At 43.8% G+C, this 19,331-nt stretch overlaps 1 protein-coding gene across 1 annotated transcript in view; it reads right to left on the bottom strand.

Moving 5' to 3' along the window:
- UBAC1 (UBA domain containing 1) overlaps positions 1-19,331 on the bottom strand; it is a 189,686-nt gene that overhangs the window by 115,678 nt on the left and 54,677 nt on the right. Inside the window, exons 2-3 of the mRNA XM_085613477.1 lie at positions 14,067-14,187; positions 13,163-13,236 (exon numbers count right to left, since the gene is read on the bottom strand). Of these exons, the coding sequence (XP_085469603.1) occupies positions 13,163-13,236; positions 14,067-14,187 (195 nt within the window). The remainder of the gene's footprint in view (positions 1-13,162; positions 13,237-14,066; positions 14,188-19,331) is intronic.

Raw genomic sequence — 19,331 nt, 5'->3', positions numbered from 1 at the left:
ATACAGGCTCTGACTCGCCATAGTGAATACTTGGCGAAAACCATATCGGACCACAACCCCTGTCTGGTTATAGCGCACTGGAGTAGGCAGCGTCAGACGATACCCACCTGGCGCCTGAATCCGCGGATGCTGGAGGACTCGGTCTTCCAAGCGGAAGTCCAGGATGGCATCACAAACTATTTCACAGAGAACTCGGGGACAGCGTCCAAGAGGGCATGGGAATGGGACTCGTTCAAGGCGGTCATCAGAGGGATATGCATCTCCTCCACGTCCGGGGTCTGGAAAACGTTATTAGGAGACGTAGAGAAGGCGGAGGCTACGCTGCGCCTTACGGAGAGAGCACAGCACTCGGGGGAGCAATCCCAGGATGCGGTGGTCGCGGCGCGAGAACATGTGGCAGTGCAGGTAGAGCGGCTCCGCTGTTTTGACTATAAGGCATACCTCGCTAGGGCGCATGCAGAGAGGGACAAAGTCGGGTCGCTTTTGGCCTGGTTGGCGAATCAGAATGCGCGCGGCTCTCCCATACTTTCGCTGACCACCGGGGAGGGGGTAACGGTACACTCTCAGAGGGAGATTAATGGTCAGTTTTTGGTGTATTATGCCGCCCTTTATACTAACACCATGCAAGACGCTCCTGGGGAACTGGAGGACTTCCTGACAACGGCCCACTTACCGAAACTGGACCCCACACTCAAGGAGGCGCTGGGGGGGGGGGGGGGGGGGGATATCTCGCTAGGCGAGATTCGTATGGCGATCAAACATATGGCGCACAAGAAAACCCCGGGCACAGATGGGCTCCCTGTGGAGTTCTATGCGGCCTATGCGGACCTACTTGCCCCACAGTTACAGACAGTCTACCGGGAGGCCTGGAAGGAGGGTCAGTTGCCCGCCTCAACACGTGATGCGCTGATTATACCGCTCCTGAAGAAGGGAGGGGACCCGAGTGCCAGGACAGCGTATCGTCCACTCTCCATGCTCACCGTAGACTATAAGATCCTGAGCAAAATCTTAGCCACGAGATAGTTGGCGCATATGCCCTCCTTGATACACCCTGATCAGGCTGGGTTCATCCCTCGACGGAACACGTCGACGTGTATCCGGAGACTGTTGCGGGTTATGGAAGTGGACTGTCTGGATTACCCGGCCGCTCTGACGCCGTCGGTTGACATGGAGAAAGCCTTCGATAGTGTGGAGTGGCCTTACCTGTTTAGGGTCTTGCAGGAATTTGGCTTGGGGGATGGGTTCGTGCGCTGGACGAGGTTGCTTTACGCTAACTCGGTGGCTAGGGTGCGAACAGGGACCACGATATCGGCCCCCTATCCAGTACGAAGGGGAACGAGGCAGGGTTGCTCGTTATCGCCTTTGTTGTTTGCCCTGGCGGTTGAGCCCCTGGCGGCCCATTCTCGACTGAGACGCGCATACGCTGGGCTGCTACTGCGGGGGGAAACCCATTATATTTCCCTCTATGCAGACGATTTACTGCTTTTCCTGGCTGACGCGGAAGGGGCCCTACATGGCGCCAAGGCACTACTGAAGGACTTCGGATACTTGTCGGGCCTGAAAGTCAACTGGGGCAAGACTTGTGTGTACCCCATCACACAGTGGGAGCGGACCCCCCCCCCCATCCTGGGGGCAATCCGCTGTGATACTAGCTGTCTGCCATACCTGGGAGTGCATATCTACCGCACCCAACAAGACCTGTTGGAAGGAAATGTAGGGAGGGCGATCAGAGGCCTGGCGGGCAGTATTGGATTCTGGAGCACCCTCCCACTCTCGGTAGCTGGGCGGGTAGCGCTACTGAAGATGGTGGCGCTGCCGCGACTGTTGTATTTCTTCCGTACACTCCCTATTTGGGTGCCGGTGTCGTTCTTCCGCAGGCTCACAGCCATGATCACGGGCTTTATCTGGGGACCTGGCAGACGACGGGTGGCGCTGGCCACACTGCGACGGCCTAGAGCCGAGGGAGGGCTAGCTGTGCCCGACTTCGAGTGGTATTATTTGGCTGCCCAGCTGCAATGGCTCACGCAGGCAGTGGCTAGGTAGTTTAGAGGCCCCGAAGACCCACAGGGCAGGGTGATCCCCCGACACGTCCTTTCTTTTATTGTCTTCCAGCAGCGACTTGAGCTGTCGCAACTGACGCTTGAGGAGCGAACGCTCCGGTTGTGTTGGAACCGCAGCCTGCGGAGGGTCGGCACTGTTCACCCCTACGCCCCGGAGATCCCATTGGGTATGTGCACGGCCCTCCCCCACGGCGGGGATTGGTCGGGGCTGGGTCAGTGGGAAGACCTAGGGATACAGATGGTGGGGGACCTGTATCTAAATGGAGTGCTTCAGCCATTCCAGGGACTGCAGGATTCCTTCGGGATCCCGAGGGGAGACTAACTACTCCACGCGGCTCTGGTGGCAGCTATACAAAAGCACTGGAATGCGGGACTCTCTGAACCGCAGACGGCTGCCGGCTGTCAGTATGTGGTCATGGTGGCGGGCACAGTCAAGGCCATTACATGCCTCTATCAGAGAATGGCGACGGAGCACCTAGCCCCTTTGAGTGCGCTGAAAGATAAATGGGAACTGGACATCGGGAAGCCCATCCCGGACTTGACGTGGCCCAAGTTGCAGAGACGGGCCTGGAAGAGCACACGTAATGCCAGGTTTCAATTGGTGCAGTACTTTATCTTGCATAGGGCATATCTGACGCCAGCTAAATTATTTCAATATTTTGGGGGTCCCACTCCGCAGTGCCCTCGCTGTGGGGAGGAGGGGGCTGACTTTAAGCACATGTTTTGGTCCTGTGGCGTCCTAAGCTGCTACTGGGGGGAGGTCATTGATTGCTTGATCAAGTGACGGGGCGGGAATTGGGGGTGGAAATGGGAGTTTGTCTGCTGCTATGGTTTCCCCACACACCGCGCACGAAAGTCACGAGCAAGTTTTGCGACTTAGGGCTGGTGGTGGCTAAAAGAGAAATTACCCTACACTGGAAATCGAGAACTGGTCCCAGCATTGCGAGGTGGAGAGCTACCTTCACAAAATGGGCGGGTAGCGAGAGTACGCTCAGGTTGCAGCTAGCGCTGCGGGGAAACGATGAAAAGGCGTTAGCCATGGCACATGCATGGGAAGCACTAGTGGTTGACCTCCGGGGGTGGGGCACAGAAGCGGAGGAGGGCGCTGAAGCACTGGAGCAGCATGCAGCAGCGTAGCGGTGGAGAGGCAGCTGACGGGTCACGCATGAGGGCGGGAGGGCTTCCCTTCTCCTTTCTGCTTGGCGCCTGACCATGGGGGTGGGGAGTAGCCTGCGGCCGCTCACACGGCTAATTACGAGACAGATTTATCCCGGAACCTGCGGTTATGGCACACTGACATGTGGGTGGGGGGAGGGAGTATCTGCATTGGGGAGTGTTGGGGGCAGTGCATTGGTAGTTGGAAGTGGTCTACACTGTACTATGCAATGGTGCTTATTACTGGGAGAAGACCAATGATATGCTGGTCATTGCAGATGGCAATTGTAATTGAGTTATGCAATAAAAAATTGTTTTTGCAAAAAAAAAAAGAATGTGGTGAGAACTGAATGGCGTATTTCAGCCTTTTGGATCTTTTCACTTCAATATCAAAAATTCACGTTGAGCCACATAGGCTGATAGCCAAACATGTGCGTGTCATCTGGGACCAGTTGTGTAAAGTATGTAAATGAGTAAGGAGTATATTTTATCCACTGCTCAGACAAACATTTTATAAAATAATCTTTACAGTCTGCACTAACTGGCAAAGGGACATTGGTTTACATGGGCATGGAATCAAAATTCACCTTCTAGATATGTAAATACTCGCAGAGCTCTGCAAGAAAAGCTAAAGGTGCTGCTTTCTGTGCAGGATTATATTTGGACACTTGATTTTCAATTATTTCTAATTATTTTAATTGTGCACATTTCATCATGAATAAATTTTTTTAAATCACTTCTAAAACAAAAAGGTTTCTGCTTTGCTTATTTGCGGAGTGTAGGATACAACCATGTAAACCCTATAAAATAATGGACTATGAAAATATATTCACATTTTAGAATTATAAATTTGAGACAGACCACAATATTTAATGTACTGCATTACGCTAAACTAGAGTCATCGGTCTGACAAATTCACATGATTTAAAAATATTGCCCACCCCCCCACCCCCAGAAAAAGGCAGCGCCTTAGAGAGTGATTACCTTTGTATAAGACCAGAAGCGTGAAGTTCAAGTTGATCATGTTGTAGAAGTTTTTTCAATGTTTAATTTTGGGTGACAAATTATTTTGAGTACTAATGATTTTTATGGTAAATTCTAGTCACAACTGTTGAATTATAATACTGTACTTTCAAACGATATTGCTAATATGCTTAGAAGTGTGTTTATTAACATGATTAAGTTGTGAAACATTTTCCTGAGGTACCATTATATTAAAATGGTTATCATGTCCGTTGTTTTGTTTTAACTTCTCCTGCACAACCTTCTAATACTCCCTGCCAACCTCCACGATCAAGTGTGTAGGAAGGCATCTCATACTTCATGATCATTAATTACTTAATACGCTTTACTAAGAGCAATGCCAATTTGGTAGTGACTTAAAGAAATGCTCCCAGCCAGCTGATGGACAAGTCCAGCCAAATACTTTTGTAAAAGCTACGATTAAGCATCAACAACTCCCTAGCAAGACTTTTTGGGAGTGCAAACCAAGAAATCCTTCTATCACCTTTCTGTTACATAGGCAAGCTCAAGGCCTACACTGAGGGAGGTGCTGTAGGCGCAAGGATCACAACTGAAAAAGAAATTCAGTTAAGAGAAAAACAATCTGTCACCTAGTTCATAAAAAAGAACAAGCATTTGCAATACAATTGGTCTCGCATTTACGAGAGTTTGAGCTATTGGCATTGTAAATGACAATTGCTTAAAATCTCGCAAATGCGCAACCTATTGCATTACAAATACTTTTTTTTTTTTAAGCGCCCCTCACAGTGCTTTCACGTTAATGGCGTCCACGCCCCTTTTTTTAAGACGCGCTGAGTGTAAAGGGGCATGGCGCCATTTAGTGAAAGCATGGTATGGGGCACTTTTACAAAAAAAAAACATTGGTCTGTCAAGTTGAAGATTTAAAGTTAAAGTGCAGCATACGGAAGCTAAAACTTGGCAAGTAAATAAATAGGAAAAGCGGTGGTAAATTAAATAATGTGTCGGTGTGACAAGTCAATAAGTAGACAAGACGTTCTGCACTGCCAATAAAAACGAGCTGAGCGTCCCGTCCGGCGAGGGGCCCATTGTGAAAGTGAAAGCATGTATAGCACGCTGCAAATACAAAAACAAAAGCGCCCACCCTTGCTAAAGCTGGCATCTACCAGTGATGTTCAGATTAATTAAGCAAAGAGTTCTCCCAAAGGGCTAATACAAGCTATACAGTAGGGGCACATGTAAAAAGGCCTGTCCTGATGGGAGGTTACAACAGAAGACAGGGAGGTACTATGGAGGGACTAATAAGCCTATTGAGAAATCAAAAGCCAACATTTACAAATAACAGTTACAGCAACCAATTGAAAAGATGAGCAGAGAGTGGCGGATCCTCAAGTCCATACCGGAGTACAGCAGTCCTCGCAGAGCAGCACATGCGCTGCTCAGGCTCTACATAAAAATGTATTCGCTAAAGACCACAAAATGTTCGGCAAAACAAATCTGAACAAAGAAGCATTAACCTTTTTCACATAAGGCAGGAAGACATTATCAGGGTTCACTAGAAGGTCATAACAAGAATTGGCAAGCCAATAGGTCTTGCCTATGAAAAAGCTATTGCTTTGTCAATGTGTTTTAGCCATGTTAAACACTAGCGTGGATACTGTTCATCAAGGCAAAAAGGTTAGTGGCAAAAAAAGGATGGCGTGGAGTAGAATGGATCAGTGTGTAGTAGCATGGTGAAGAGTGGAGTGCCATGGAGTATTGTGGAGTGTCATGAAGTGGAGTGTCTGAAGTGGCACAGAGTGTTGTGTTGTGAAGTGGTGTAAAGTAACGTGGAGTGGCAAAGAGGGCGTTGCATAGAGCAGAGAAGACTGCTGTAGAGTGGAGTGGCATAGAGTGGTGTAGTGTAGTAAAGTAGAATGGCATCCATAGAAGTGGAGTGTCGTGGAATGTCAGAGCAGTGGAGTGGTGTACAGTGTTTCCCAAACTGGGGTCCGTGGACCCCCAGGGGTCCGTGAAACATTCCCAGGGGGTCCGCAGGCAGCAGTTTTAAAAGCACTGCAAATTTCCTTGTAGAATTAGCCATTTTCGATCAACAATAAAAGTGTCAAGATGACACCAGTGATTAATGTACCTGCTGAAGAGTGATGAGTTTTGTCCAGTGGCAGGTTTGACTTATCTAATGTAGCACAGAGGGTTAATATGCCTGCTGCTAAGAACGCGTACCATACATTTAAAAAAACTGTATTTTATGTGCATAGGTCAGTGGGTTACTGCTTTTGTCACAGAGATTCGTTTGTTACTCTGCAGCTCATGAGAGACAATCCTAATCTAGCACAGTGCCCTATACACTGTCATCAAAGAACTGCTTACACACTGCATGGTACAAGTTAGTAACTTATGTTTTTTCCCAGTCTTTAATTATTGTGATGCTGCTAAAGAGGTTTATTTGGGTGAAAATAGAGATTTATTGTCAACGTCAAAGCTAACCACTGTGTTATGTTCTGGAGCCTGAGTTTGTGCATTTCCAGACCAAGCACTCTTTAAAAATGCCTGCCAGTATGAATGACGTGAATCCTACACCTTGTAGTCCCCTTTGCCTTATGTAACATTTTCTCTGCACTGATTTACACATATGATTCATTGTCTCTATATGTGTGTGATGTAAAGTGCTCTGACATCCTACAATGTTATGAGAGATGCTATAAAACAAATGAAATGCATGTGACAGATGTGCTATGGAAAAATGAGAGGCACTGTTGGAGGGTGATTATAAGGGAATCATTGAAGAACCCCAACAAAGATTGTTGTATCCTGGTGCATAATAAGGTAATCATTTACTATTCTTTAAAAGCTAATACAATTCAATATATAATGACAAATGTGTTGTAGAATGCACCATTGTGACCTAGATTTTTTGGGGGGAGAGCCTCCCAAACCCCCTTTGTAGTGGTCAGGCTCACTCACTGCACTTGGTGTGCACTGTATGGGGACTGGTCTGAAAACATTTGCCAGGGCTGCTTTGGGTTGCCACTCTGGCCCTGGCAGGAGAGGTAATCATGGAGATGCAGCACCAACCTTCCCTTTACATTTTTCCATTTTTTGCTAACTCTTTCAATATAAAATACTAAAATGCTTACTAATTAGAGTATTTGTTTTGTGTGCACGTGTGTTTATTTTTTTCGAATTACTCTTTTAATGTATGAAATTTAAATCATACAAATTGCTGGGGGTCAAACGTTTGGGAACCACTGGTGTAGGAGGAGTTGCATAGTGTATCGTAGAGTGGCATATAGTGGAGTAGAATGGCTTGGAGTGGCCTAGAGTAAAGTGTCGTAGAGTGAAGAGGCATTGAATGGAATAGAGCTTAATGAAGTAGTGTGCCAGAGTGGAGTATCATAGTGTGTCAGAGTGGCCTAGAGGGCACAGTGGTACAAATTGCAATGGTTTTGATTAAAGTGGTGTAGAGTGCATTGTCGTAGAGTGCAGTGACAGAGTGGCGCAGAGTAGATTGCAGTAGCGTAGTGTGGAGTGTTGCAGAGTAGCGTAGAGTATAGTGATGTAGAGTAGATTGTTTCAGAGAAGAGTGGCATGGAGTGGTGCAGGGTAGAGGGGAGTGGTGCAGGACAGAGTGCAGTGCCGCAGAGTAGAGTAGCCTGCAGTGACAGAGTGCACTGTTGTAGAGTGTCGTAGTGTAGTGGAGAGGTGCAGTGTAGATTGCAGTAGCATAGAGTAGAGTGCAGCGGCATAGAGAGCAGTGGTGCAGTCAATTTGAGTGCAGTGGTGTAGAGTGCAGTGGTGCAAAGTCGACTGGAGTGCAGTGGTGCAGAGTAAACTAGAGCACAATGGTTTGGAGTGCAGTGGTGTGGAATGATTACAGAGCAGAGTGGCGTATTGTGTAATGGTGTAGAGTGCAGTAGAATGGCTTAGAGTAGAGTGCAGAGTAAACTGGTATAGAGTTCAGTGGCGGAGACTGCAGTGTTGTAGAGTGTCAGGGTGCATTGGCACAGTGTAGGGTGGTGTAGAATAGAGTGGCAGAGTACAGTGGTGCACCGCAGAATAGAGCGGCATAGAATGAAATAGTGTAGAGTGGCATAGAGTAGAACGTTGTTGAGCAAAATGGTGTAGAGTGTAGTGGTGCAGAGTAGATTGGCATAGAGGGCAGTGCCGTAGAGTGCATTGGTTTTGATTAAAGTGGTGTCGAGTCCATTGGCGCAGAGTAGAATGGAATGGTGCAGGGTAAAGTGGTGTGGCATACAGTGGAGTAGGGTGGTACAGAGTGCAGGGGCATAGAATAGATTGTTTCAGAGTAGAGGGAAGTGGCATAGAGTGGAAGGCTGCTGGGAGGTGTGCAGTGCTGTAGATACAGTGGTGCAGAGAAGAATAGAGGGTGTTAGAGTGGAATGGTCTACAGTGCAGTGGAGTAGAGAGGAGTGGCATAGAGTGGAGTGAATCCAGAGTAGAGTGGCACAGAGTGTAGTGATATATATTGCATTGGTGTAGAGTGCAGTAGAGAGCGGAGAGTGTAGTGCTGCAGAGATTAGTGTTTTAGAGTGAAGACGTGTAGAGAGGTGTGACGTGCAATGGCGTAGAGTAGTCCAGAGTAGAGTGGCGCTGAGAGCACTGGCCTAAAGTACAGTGATGCAGAGTAGCATAGAACGGCATAGAGTGCAGTGACGTAGAGTGCAATGGTGTTTAGTAGAATGGCAGAGTAGAGTGTTGCAGAGTTGATTGTAGTGGTGTAGAGTACAGAGTGCACTGGAGTCGTGAGCAGTGGTGCAGTGTGCACTGGTTTTGAGTAAAGTGCTGTAGAGTGCATTGGCGTAGAGTGCAGTATTGAGGAGCGCAGGGGTTAGAGTTTACATTGATTTTATTAAATTTCAAATACAACCACAAGCTGGGACAGTAAATACTTTTGAAGTTAATATTTAAAAAGTTACAGGCTCGGAACATCCTTTAAAGGATTTTTATGACATTATTGAGGTCGAGGATCTCCTACCATATGTAAAGTTAAATGTTTAATAGTTTGGTATTCAATGACATAAAAAGTACTTCACCCAAGGAGGAATGCTGTGGACAGTATTACATACTATGTGAATGCCAAGCAAGTACAGTGTTTAGGTAGTAACTCCGTCCATCACTATTTAAGTGCATTGTTAAGAAACAGAACAATGAGATCTATGGTGAGTTACACCCGGTACTGACATTTAATGAACAAAATAAAGTACGGATAATCAAGCTGGTATCTATATGGTGTTTCAGTACTAACCATCTCTCTTTTGCATCAACTTGTAAAAACGTCAAGTTGAGATAGCCTCCTGAGAGAATAAAACTCCCTTGTCAAATTAACACAGTGCAAGTTCTGCATACCAAATGAGAAAGCTGGTGAAAAACAAGCTTGAGATAACTTGATTTTCCGAGTCAAATGCTGTAAGGGAGAAAAATAGGACCACTAATTTTGCTCAGGTATCCAAATGCTGTGCCACACTGCTACTGCTCTAGTAAATTCAGTCACCCTGAATGATTCAAACACCACAATAGATACCCAATGATTGTTCTGCTATGTGGCTGACAACCTCCGTCAGCCTCAATCAGCTCAAGACGGACCATAACTAAGGCACTCATATCCAGTCGACTGGACTACTGCAATGCTCTCCATGCAGGGATCGCAGTTCACCTCCTCAGTCTACAGACCATACAGAATGTTGCAGCTAGACTCATCTTGTATCTCCCTAGAGAAATCCACATCACCCCTACCTCAGGGAGCTCCACTGTCTCCCTGAACAGAAAATATACCAGTTCAAGCTCCTGACCCACGCATACAAGGCCCTACACAACTGCAGACCCGCCTACTTGAACCGCTGCCCAAACTTCCATCAGCCCACCAGACACTTCTGCAGCTCTTTCTTTAAACCTTACCCCAGCATCCCACGAAGAAGATGGAGGTCACTCCTTCTCCTACCTAGCAGCGAACACATGGAATGAGACACCCTTTAATCTACGTTCCTTCCAATACCTTCCGCAGTTCAGAAAGACCCTGAAGACCTGGCTCATTGGCTAATCAACTGGACCCTGTAGGCGCCTGGGCACTCAAGTGTGACAAGAAGTGCTCTACAAATTTACTGATTGATTGAACCTTTCTATTCAATTCCTCATTGTTACACCTGGCATGACTGAAGTGGCATTCCCCCAAACGTTTTGTCTTCACTTTTCCTGTTTTGCTGAAGTTATTTTTGTTACCTTTAGGACTGCAGTTTTAAAATGTCATTTTGATCTGGCAAATAATTCCGTTTGCCAGGGCTAAAACTTCAGTTTTAATACTTGTATGTTACCCCTAAGGTAGGCCCTAAAGGCTCATAGGACAGGGTACACTGTATTTAAAACATAGGACATATGTACTTAAGTTTTACAAATCCTAGGAGTGAAAAACTCCTAAAAGCGTTTTTCACTGTTGTAAGGCTAATCTCTCAAATTGACTAACTCTGGAATGTCTTATTACATTTAATATGGGCTAACTACGGATAGGGAGCAGATCGAGAAATGCAGTTTATACTCAAATGAATTGTAATTTAAAATCCTCTTTAATGGTAAAATCGGAGTTTAAGTCACAATTAAGGTGTGGACAGAATGGGCCATCCCACCAGGATGACTGGGAGGAGCTTTGTCCTGCCTCACTCACACTTCAAAAGGGTTTGCATCCTACAAACACAAAGGAACTTGACAGCAGGCCTGCCCTGCCTTTTTTCACCCCCGAGACAGTCTAGAGCCTTGTAGGTGGAAGGGTAAGAACTCTCCAAAACCAGATGCGATGGTAGGCCAGGCAGCCCACCCCCACTCCACACAAAAAGGCTGGCACCAGACATGAATGTTGGACCTCGAAAGTCACTCTACAGAACACTCCTGGACCTGTGGAAGTTACAGAAGACAGACTACCCTGCTGTCTGAGAAGAAAGATGGAACCTGCATGCTTTTATCCCAGGCTAACTAGAGTGGCTTCAGTGGTCAACTGCCCAGATGACCTCCTGCAACTGGACCCGCTTGAGCCCCTGTTGAAGAAGAGATAAAAATAGTGAAGTTTGGGCTCCTCGCAAATGAGCCTGTTAGCATCAAGACTTTGCCCCCTGCGATGACTGACAATGCGAAGTACCGGTGAAACCTGCTCTTCACGTTGACAACTGTCCGCGGCGACTGGCAACTCAAGATCTGCACTTGGCGCTACAGCACCAACAGCCCACAACTGCCATCACAAAGCTACAGCCACAACAGTCTGCAAAGCTCGACTAGGGCTTTGTAGTGACCACGGTCTGCGATACCCGACCAGCTCGTCGTGCTATATGGATGACCGACTGCAGCGCTTAACCTCCTCCACTGCAAACGTAACTCTTCGTGGCAGACATAAAGGTAGCTTTTCAGTGGGACTAATCTGATCCCAATATCGAAGTGAGTCTGAACTTGTGACTTTTCCCTGGTCACTCACAGTGAAGCTCTACAGTGGTTGAAGTACGCTAACCCACTGCCCCCATGCTGCATGCTTCAGTAGGCGAAAGAATAATGTGAGTGACATAAAAAGACCAATGGAAGAAGAAGGCTGGATGATACCCCCTATAAATATGTACATCATTTTACTAAAATAAAAAAGTCTTGGCTAACGCCGGCCCTAAATATGAGACAAGGGCCAGTAATGAGCTGGTGATTACAGTTTCATACTGTAGTCTTAAGCATTGGCCATAGCATGGGGTATGTCTATTGGTCAGCCTGACGGAAACAAAGCAGCAGTTTAACATCTAAAAAGCATTTAGCACAAATAAATAAAGTTACATACACTCATCCCAGCGGTGGTGTGCTTAAGGGTTACCTCAAAGGAGTCAATAAAATATACTTGTTCTCTTTACCAGAACCACAAATGACTATGGATCAAGCGTGTTTGTTTATTAGGGTGATCAAGCCCAACATAAACATCAGTGGAGGCAAATGGAGGAGAAAAAACATTTCACTCCTGGCCTACTTTAATAATTTCACTTCTATTCAAATACATAGTGGATCAATGTTTATTGAGCAGTTTAATATAAAAAGTGCATTCTTGTACACATGACCTGTGCAGGCCTTACTCGTCACCAGTGTGGCGATAATAGAAGAGCAAAGGGTTAAGGGTTAGGGTTTCATACAACAGAAAAGAAGTGCAGAGGCAAAACAGGACAAGAGACGCCCACAACTAATGTATATTCAAGCAAAAAAAAAAAAAAAACAACAAAAAAAAACATCGGGGTGTTGCCAATAGGGAAATAAAATTAATTGAGGGAAAGGGTATGAAAACGTTTTGTATGTTGCGTTTGTTAACTTTGTGGTATACAGTCTGGGGCACCAAGACTGTTTATGCTCGCATATTTTTAGGGGTGTTCACTTCCTCCATTTCTTTCTCACGCAGTTCCTAACCACAACTACAATGGGCCCGATTCCGATGCGGTTAGGAAAGCATTCCCACCTAGGGCCCGATTCCGATGAGGTTAGGAAGGCCTCCTAATGGCATTTGCTCCTTCCAAATCGGATCGGGAATGTATCTTCCCGACCGAGGGCCTGATTAGGATGCGGTTAGGAACATAGGCTCCCATTGAAGTCAATGGGAGTCCAACCAAATCGTATCTGGAAGCATCCAGATACGATTCTCAAACGGTCGGACTCTCCCGATCCGAGTGGATCAGAACCTATTTCCAAACCGATTCTATTGGGAAGATTTCCTAACCAGATTGGAATCGGGTCCAATATGTTTAAACACATCTGACCAGGGTTGTAAATCAGTTGACTGGATTAGGTCATATGAGAACATTAAATATCTATATTTGGTTTCTCGTGATTCGAGGACAGTGTGATCATTATACAAGAGGCTGTTACACTTCAACTTCACTACACAGGACAAATTCACACATTTGTGCCTTTTGTTAAACTATTAAAGAAAAGATCCATTAACTTACTTTTTCTTCTGCTGAGACTTCAGTCATTTTAGGAGGGGGTGGGGGAGCCCGCTTTTTTATCAACAACAAGACATCTGGTATTAAAAAAACAAAAAGGTGGAGAAAATAAGTTATACACAGCTAATTACTTTTCAGGCAAATTCCCTTGTAAAAAAACGGATAAATAAAAAGAAATTCAACTTAATTCCGCATTTTTAATCATTATTTCCATAAAAATATTATCTTACTGTGATTTAAAACAGTCCATAAGTAAGATCATACCATAAGTATTAATGTTGAAACAATTCAAAAACAAAACAAAAATATAAAAAAGGCAGAACAACCATGCTTGTAAATGCTCTTAGCAATGAATAATTAAATTCCCTCATTGAAACATAAGTGGAATTGGCACCCACGTTAGACATCACTTGGCAAAAGCGGGAATGGGCAGCCACAGGATGAAGTAATAGACTGTCTATGGTTTGAAGTGAAAAATAGAAGGGAACAGAGATCTAGGCCCTGCAGTGAACAAACATTACTCAATCAGCCAATGCAAATCTAGACACCTTACTCGTCAATTCAACATTACTGTACATAGAAAACAAAATTTAAAAAATGCAATGTTGCAAGATGTAACAAATGTATAGTCCTCATGAAAATCTACACAGGACACATCTCACTGAAACCATTTACTAAGAGTTCAAATCCCAGAAAATTGTGCAGAGTGTAGGACTGTTTAAAAATGAGTACAGAAGTGGTCGGTGTGTAAAGAGACTGGGAATGGGTTTACAATACAAAGTAATTATTTGAGACATTCTGGAATCACTAGTGATCATTCATGCAATTATGTTTTCTGTTAAACAACTGTTCAGTATAATTTGCTTTAGCCTCTAGAGGAAGGATGATTGTCTCAGTGATGACCTACCTTTATCCTGAATGTTTTCCTCCACCACTGTCTTCGTATCGGACAGCACTCGCTCAGACGCTGCATGTACCAGCTTATGATGGGTGACACTCTTTGGGTCTTCTAAACTCCCCTGGACACACTACACAAAAGACAGGCATTAAAAAATACAGCTATTAAAGGTATTTAGAAGACCGAAGCAAAGTAATGGCCTTGCAAAGACTAACTTCACAGCTTGTAATTAGGGTTTTTTCAGAAACTAAATACCACTATCGAATGCTTCTTCCAAGGCCTTATCTAAAAATAGATATTTTGTACCGTAGAAGTTGCCGATGTAAAAGAGGGTGTTTTAGCCAAAAATATTCAATAGACTCAAAATACCTGTATTCCTGGTAAAAGTTGAGTAATCAAAAGGCTTTACCTCAGAGATATTTTTCTCTGATGTATTTAAAGCTCAGATACAGCAAATGGGTGCAACAACTCTTTTAAACTGAAGCGGATTCTAGAGACGACCTGTATGTTAGTCCAATTTGTCAGTAGTGATCGATTTAAAACGCAGATGAACAAATCTTCTACTGCAAAGTTGAAGGAATTCACTGCAAAACCAATTTAAAGTATTGTCACAGGAGGAAGAAGCTCTGAATGACAAAAAGTCTATTTCCTACAGGAATTCAAGATACAAGTATAGGCCTCCTAATTTCACCAACATCGGCGTTGGGGCAGAGGTGACGATCACAATGAATAAAATATTTGATTACCTTCTATCAAAATGTTTGCGTTACTAGTAATCTGTCTACCAGTTAAAAAGCTACTTTGAACTTCATGCAGGCATGTGGAATTTAATAAAATATCTACTTGTCCATAGGGGAGTCTGCTTCGTAAATCTACTTGTCCTGTAACAAAATCCACTTTTCTCTTTTGTGAAATGTAATGCGGCGACAAATTATGGCAGTAATCTCCTTATATAAGAGCTCTGAAACAGCCTCCCTGATTATGAAGGGCTCCTTCCATAGTAGGGTTTGAATACTAGCAATTCCCTTATGTTGCCACATTTCCGCAGTTCTACATACTGGGGCTGAAAGTAATGGTAAGCAACAGTTCGAGGGTTGGCATGCCCTTTTGAGTCTGTGCAAACCTAATAATTTGCATGTTGTAAGGGTTTTCACCAACTCTTCTCTAATCTCTTCCCATACTGAGAAAGGTTGGAAATTTACTCCTGACAATGGCAAACATTAAACTTCTTCCAAGGTTGGGGAAAAAAGTGGTTGGAGGGAAAGTAAACTTGTAAACACTCCGATTTTCGCATGAGCAACTCTACACCTGCATACTTGCTCATGCTTAAATGCAGATCAGAAATATTTTCAAGGAGTACTACATCTTGGCCTACTTTTGTAAAGTCATGTGAAATCACGAACGCCGTATATCTGCAATTAATGCAAGGTCACAGGTGCACTTTTGAGACTTCATTTAATAATTGGGCCTCTAATTAGATCTGGTGTTAACAATGACCTATTGTGTTAATTGAAATTCTCTCTCTATCGGCTAGCTTCACTGTGAGTGACAGCATTCTGTACTTTCACAAGGAGCATATCAACACAGTTGTTTTGCTCAGTGCGAGCAACTACTGTGGCAATGAGTGATTTTTGAAACCAAAACAATTTTTGCTTTTGCCAATGTTTGTTATAATGGTGAGGGCCCGGCAGCTCCCACACCAATAAGGTTTTACAAAAACAATGCCAAAACAAATCACGCATTGACAAAACCAAAAGGCTGACCAATAATTTCAGACCCACAGGCTTTACCAATGCTTGTTTATTTTTAGGTTTCCCATAATCTTATTAAAACTGGTTACACTGATTTGAGAGAGCATTCTGGGAGCATTATACATAGCCTCATATTGCTAAACACTGAAAGCATGTGTACGCATGTACACATTTTTATACTGAAACCACTGTCAGTAGTGCAGTCTGAGCTTACAACATTTACTTGGAGCACTCACCCTAATAATAAAGGCTTTGCATTAATGAACCATGAATACAAATTTGAACAGCATTAACACATGGACACAAATATTACCTTAAATGCAGAAAATGCCTTTCACTGATCCATAATGTAGTATTGTAAACTGGCAGCCAAAGGGCTTGTGCTATAGGGGGTTGGGCCTACTTGTCCCAAGGACAAAATACACATAAAAATGTGTTGCCCTTGACCCCAAACAATATGTCCAGAGCGTCGGGCTATAGGAAATCCACATCCCTGTTCATGCATTATTTCTTTTACAGCAATAGTAGGACTGTGTGTAAAACACTTAGAAAGTAACAGTCGGATTTCGAAAGGCTAATTGGCCTAGAAGACCCCGAATCTTTGTATTTTTATCATTATTAAGAAAGATAACAACTATAGACTCAAGATTCAGGGTTTGCAGCCACCATCCAGATTTCATTGAAATAAGGTTATTAAAATATAATTTAACTTAGATGAGGCTAGTTTATAAAATGTGATACAAACTACTCCAATGAAATAGGTCTACTAAATTCTTGCATCTGCTCAATGGATACATTTGGAATTTAATTTGATGAAGATACTTCCTAATAAGATTTTGACTAAGACTGGCCTCAAACTTGATATACTCATTTGTTGTGGTTAAAAACAAAAATCCTTCCTAAATTTGATGCTCCTAATAGATTAGGATATTGGAAGTCTGATGGACAAGTTTAATTATTATATTCTGATTATTCCCAATTGCTGCACCCATGATAATTGTTTCCCTGTATATTCACTATCTTAATAAGCACACTGGCCTGTTTTGTCATTTGACAGCTGTTCCTCCAAACAGAAATCCTTTTATGTCAGTTTTTCTTTTCCCCCCAATTAGGTTGAATCTCTGGGGAGCCACTAGCTAGTATTCATGAGGCAGACGGTTCATTCATTTATTTATTTTGAGCATTTCAGCAAGTCTTTTTGTACTGTTTAGTATGTAATGATGTAGGCTCTTACAGTGGATGTAAAAGAGACCCAAATGATAGCAAGCTTGGCTGCACCAAAATTTATCTTGACGAATTACTTAATGAAGAAAAATAAAACGGTCTTCTTTGAAAGTCATACCTGCAGCCTAGCAATACCTTAACTCCTCCATTTCATCTATTAAATCCACCAACCATTTGCACAAGCTTTTGTACTATGACCTCTTTTTAACATCTAACAAAAACAATCTGATGTGGGATGATAATTCAAATCCATCCCAGCAGATGTCTCCATCATTTCTCTTTGCAACCTATGCTGCAAAGCATAACAAAAGTTTTTTTAAATGTCTCAAAATGGACAATCCAGTGCAGTAACCACAGAAGTGGACTATGATCATAGGAAATAGCATAAAGGGACCCTCAGAGCTCTTCAAAGCCACCAGCCTAATGAAAACCTTGAACTGTGCATCTCTCTCACACTTCATTCATCACACTGCTAAGCACTGCGACGCCAAACACGATAACTGCACCTCAGTGGCATCACGCCTAACATGGAAACATTTCCCACATTTGCTTCCCTCAAAACAAATTCAACACACTTACATCCACATAGCATAGACAATGTAGTGTGCTACCCAGGTAGGCAAGCACTTCAGCACCCAACATAGGAGTAGTAAATACCATATAAACGCTGCAATACAATACCTATTTTACAGCACGTCTCTGCAACCTTAATTTCACATATGGAAATTTCAATTACCAGTCTAATGAAGGAGATTGTGTGTACATATCAGATCATTAAAACATATGTACATGTATGCAAGATGCAGATTTAGACAACTCTTGCAATATTCAATTGTATGTGATCCAGCAACTGACTGAAGAATTTACAGTAGTGTACTGGAACATGATTTATTCTCTTCCGCTGCCCCTGATGTTCAGCTTTGAAATCTAGAGTACATAGGCATGCACTGAGACATAGGATGTCTCCCATCAAAGAGATTTTGATGACATGATAATATTTCACAGAGTAGAAATTTCCAAGAGGATGGAATGAAAAGATGCCACACACACGTGTTTCCCAACCAAAGAAAAACTCAAAGGAAACTGGACTAGAAGGCCAAAAAACAGAAGAAAAGAAACGCAAAACAAAAACAGACCTAAATGTTCAGAGAAAAACAAACTTAAATACCCAACACTTCCATCATCAACATTATCCAGTGAAAACAACATCTACCTTCAGCGCATTTGCTCCTTTGCCAGTTCTCATCCAGTGTCCAACTCCTACATCAGGAACACACACAAATCCTTTACCGTCAAAACGCTCCTTATATCAACTGTGAACCTGTGATACTTTCTCCTGACTTAATCAGAAGCCTTTTACTCTTTAGACCTTTTTCATCCAGCTCGGATCCTGCTGTGAGAGATGCTCTGCCCCTCACTAATTCAATACTTTAAAAACCCTGTAGTGCTGCTGTTTATGGTCAACACATCTCATATGTTCAGTTTTCCAGCACAAACTGGTCTTAAAAGCAACCTACACAACCGCCACACCAATGTGTCCCACTAGGATGGTAAAGAGGTAACCTTATGTTCTATGCATAAAACAGAAATTATTTATAACGATTGAAGCGAAATTAAACGCTGTTAAACTGACAGAGGGAGTCACTTGCAGATCTCTGGTGAATCATGTGAACAGTGAATGAAAGCGCAGCCGACATGGCAGCACAGGCTCTCCATGGATAGCATGGCCTTGGCAGGAAGCATGGAGTGGTCAGTCGCAGGGGATTTATGTTTCTTATAGTTTTGGCTTCGAGGGTCGCGGTGCAATTCCATAAAGAGACAGTAGTGTTCATTAAAGAACAGGACACCAGTTATTTCTTTTTCTTTTATTTGGGTGGAACACGAAGGGTGGTAATGCTAAGGGAAGTGTGGCAGGGTGACAGAATTCCAGGTATGCGTTTATGCCATGGTTAGGGAATAGGAGGCATGGCAAGAGTGTGGTTGGGTTAGGTGACAATACATGCATGGTAGCGAGCTAAACAGCCAATTCCATGTTTTTGGGCTCTCTCGTGGCTCTTTCATACATGTACAGTAGATGACAGCAAGGGGAGATAAAACGGGGGACTACATATAACATAAAACTGTATATGGGTAACCAAGAATAACTGGGATGGTTTTCACCCTAGGGTTGTAACAGAGAGCTCGAACTTCTCTCTTATCCATCTAATTTCGCTCGGAGACCCTCCGTGAAAAATACGCCTGCTAATAACATCTGGTGTTCTATAATTCTATATCTTATCCTGGCTCACCTATATCAAGA

Source organism: Triturus cristatus, chromosome 1_2 (genome assembly GCF_964204655.1).
Source record: "Triturus cristatus chromosome 1_2, aTriCri1.1, whole genome shotgun sequence".
NCBI classification, from domain to species: domain Eukaryota; kingdom Metazoa; phylum Chordata; class Amphibia; order Caudata; family Salamandridae; genus Triturus; species Triturus cristatus.
This window is presented reverse-complemented; position numbering and strand designations above follow the sequence as displayed.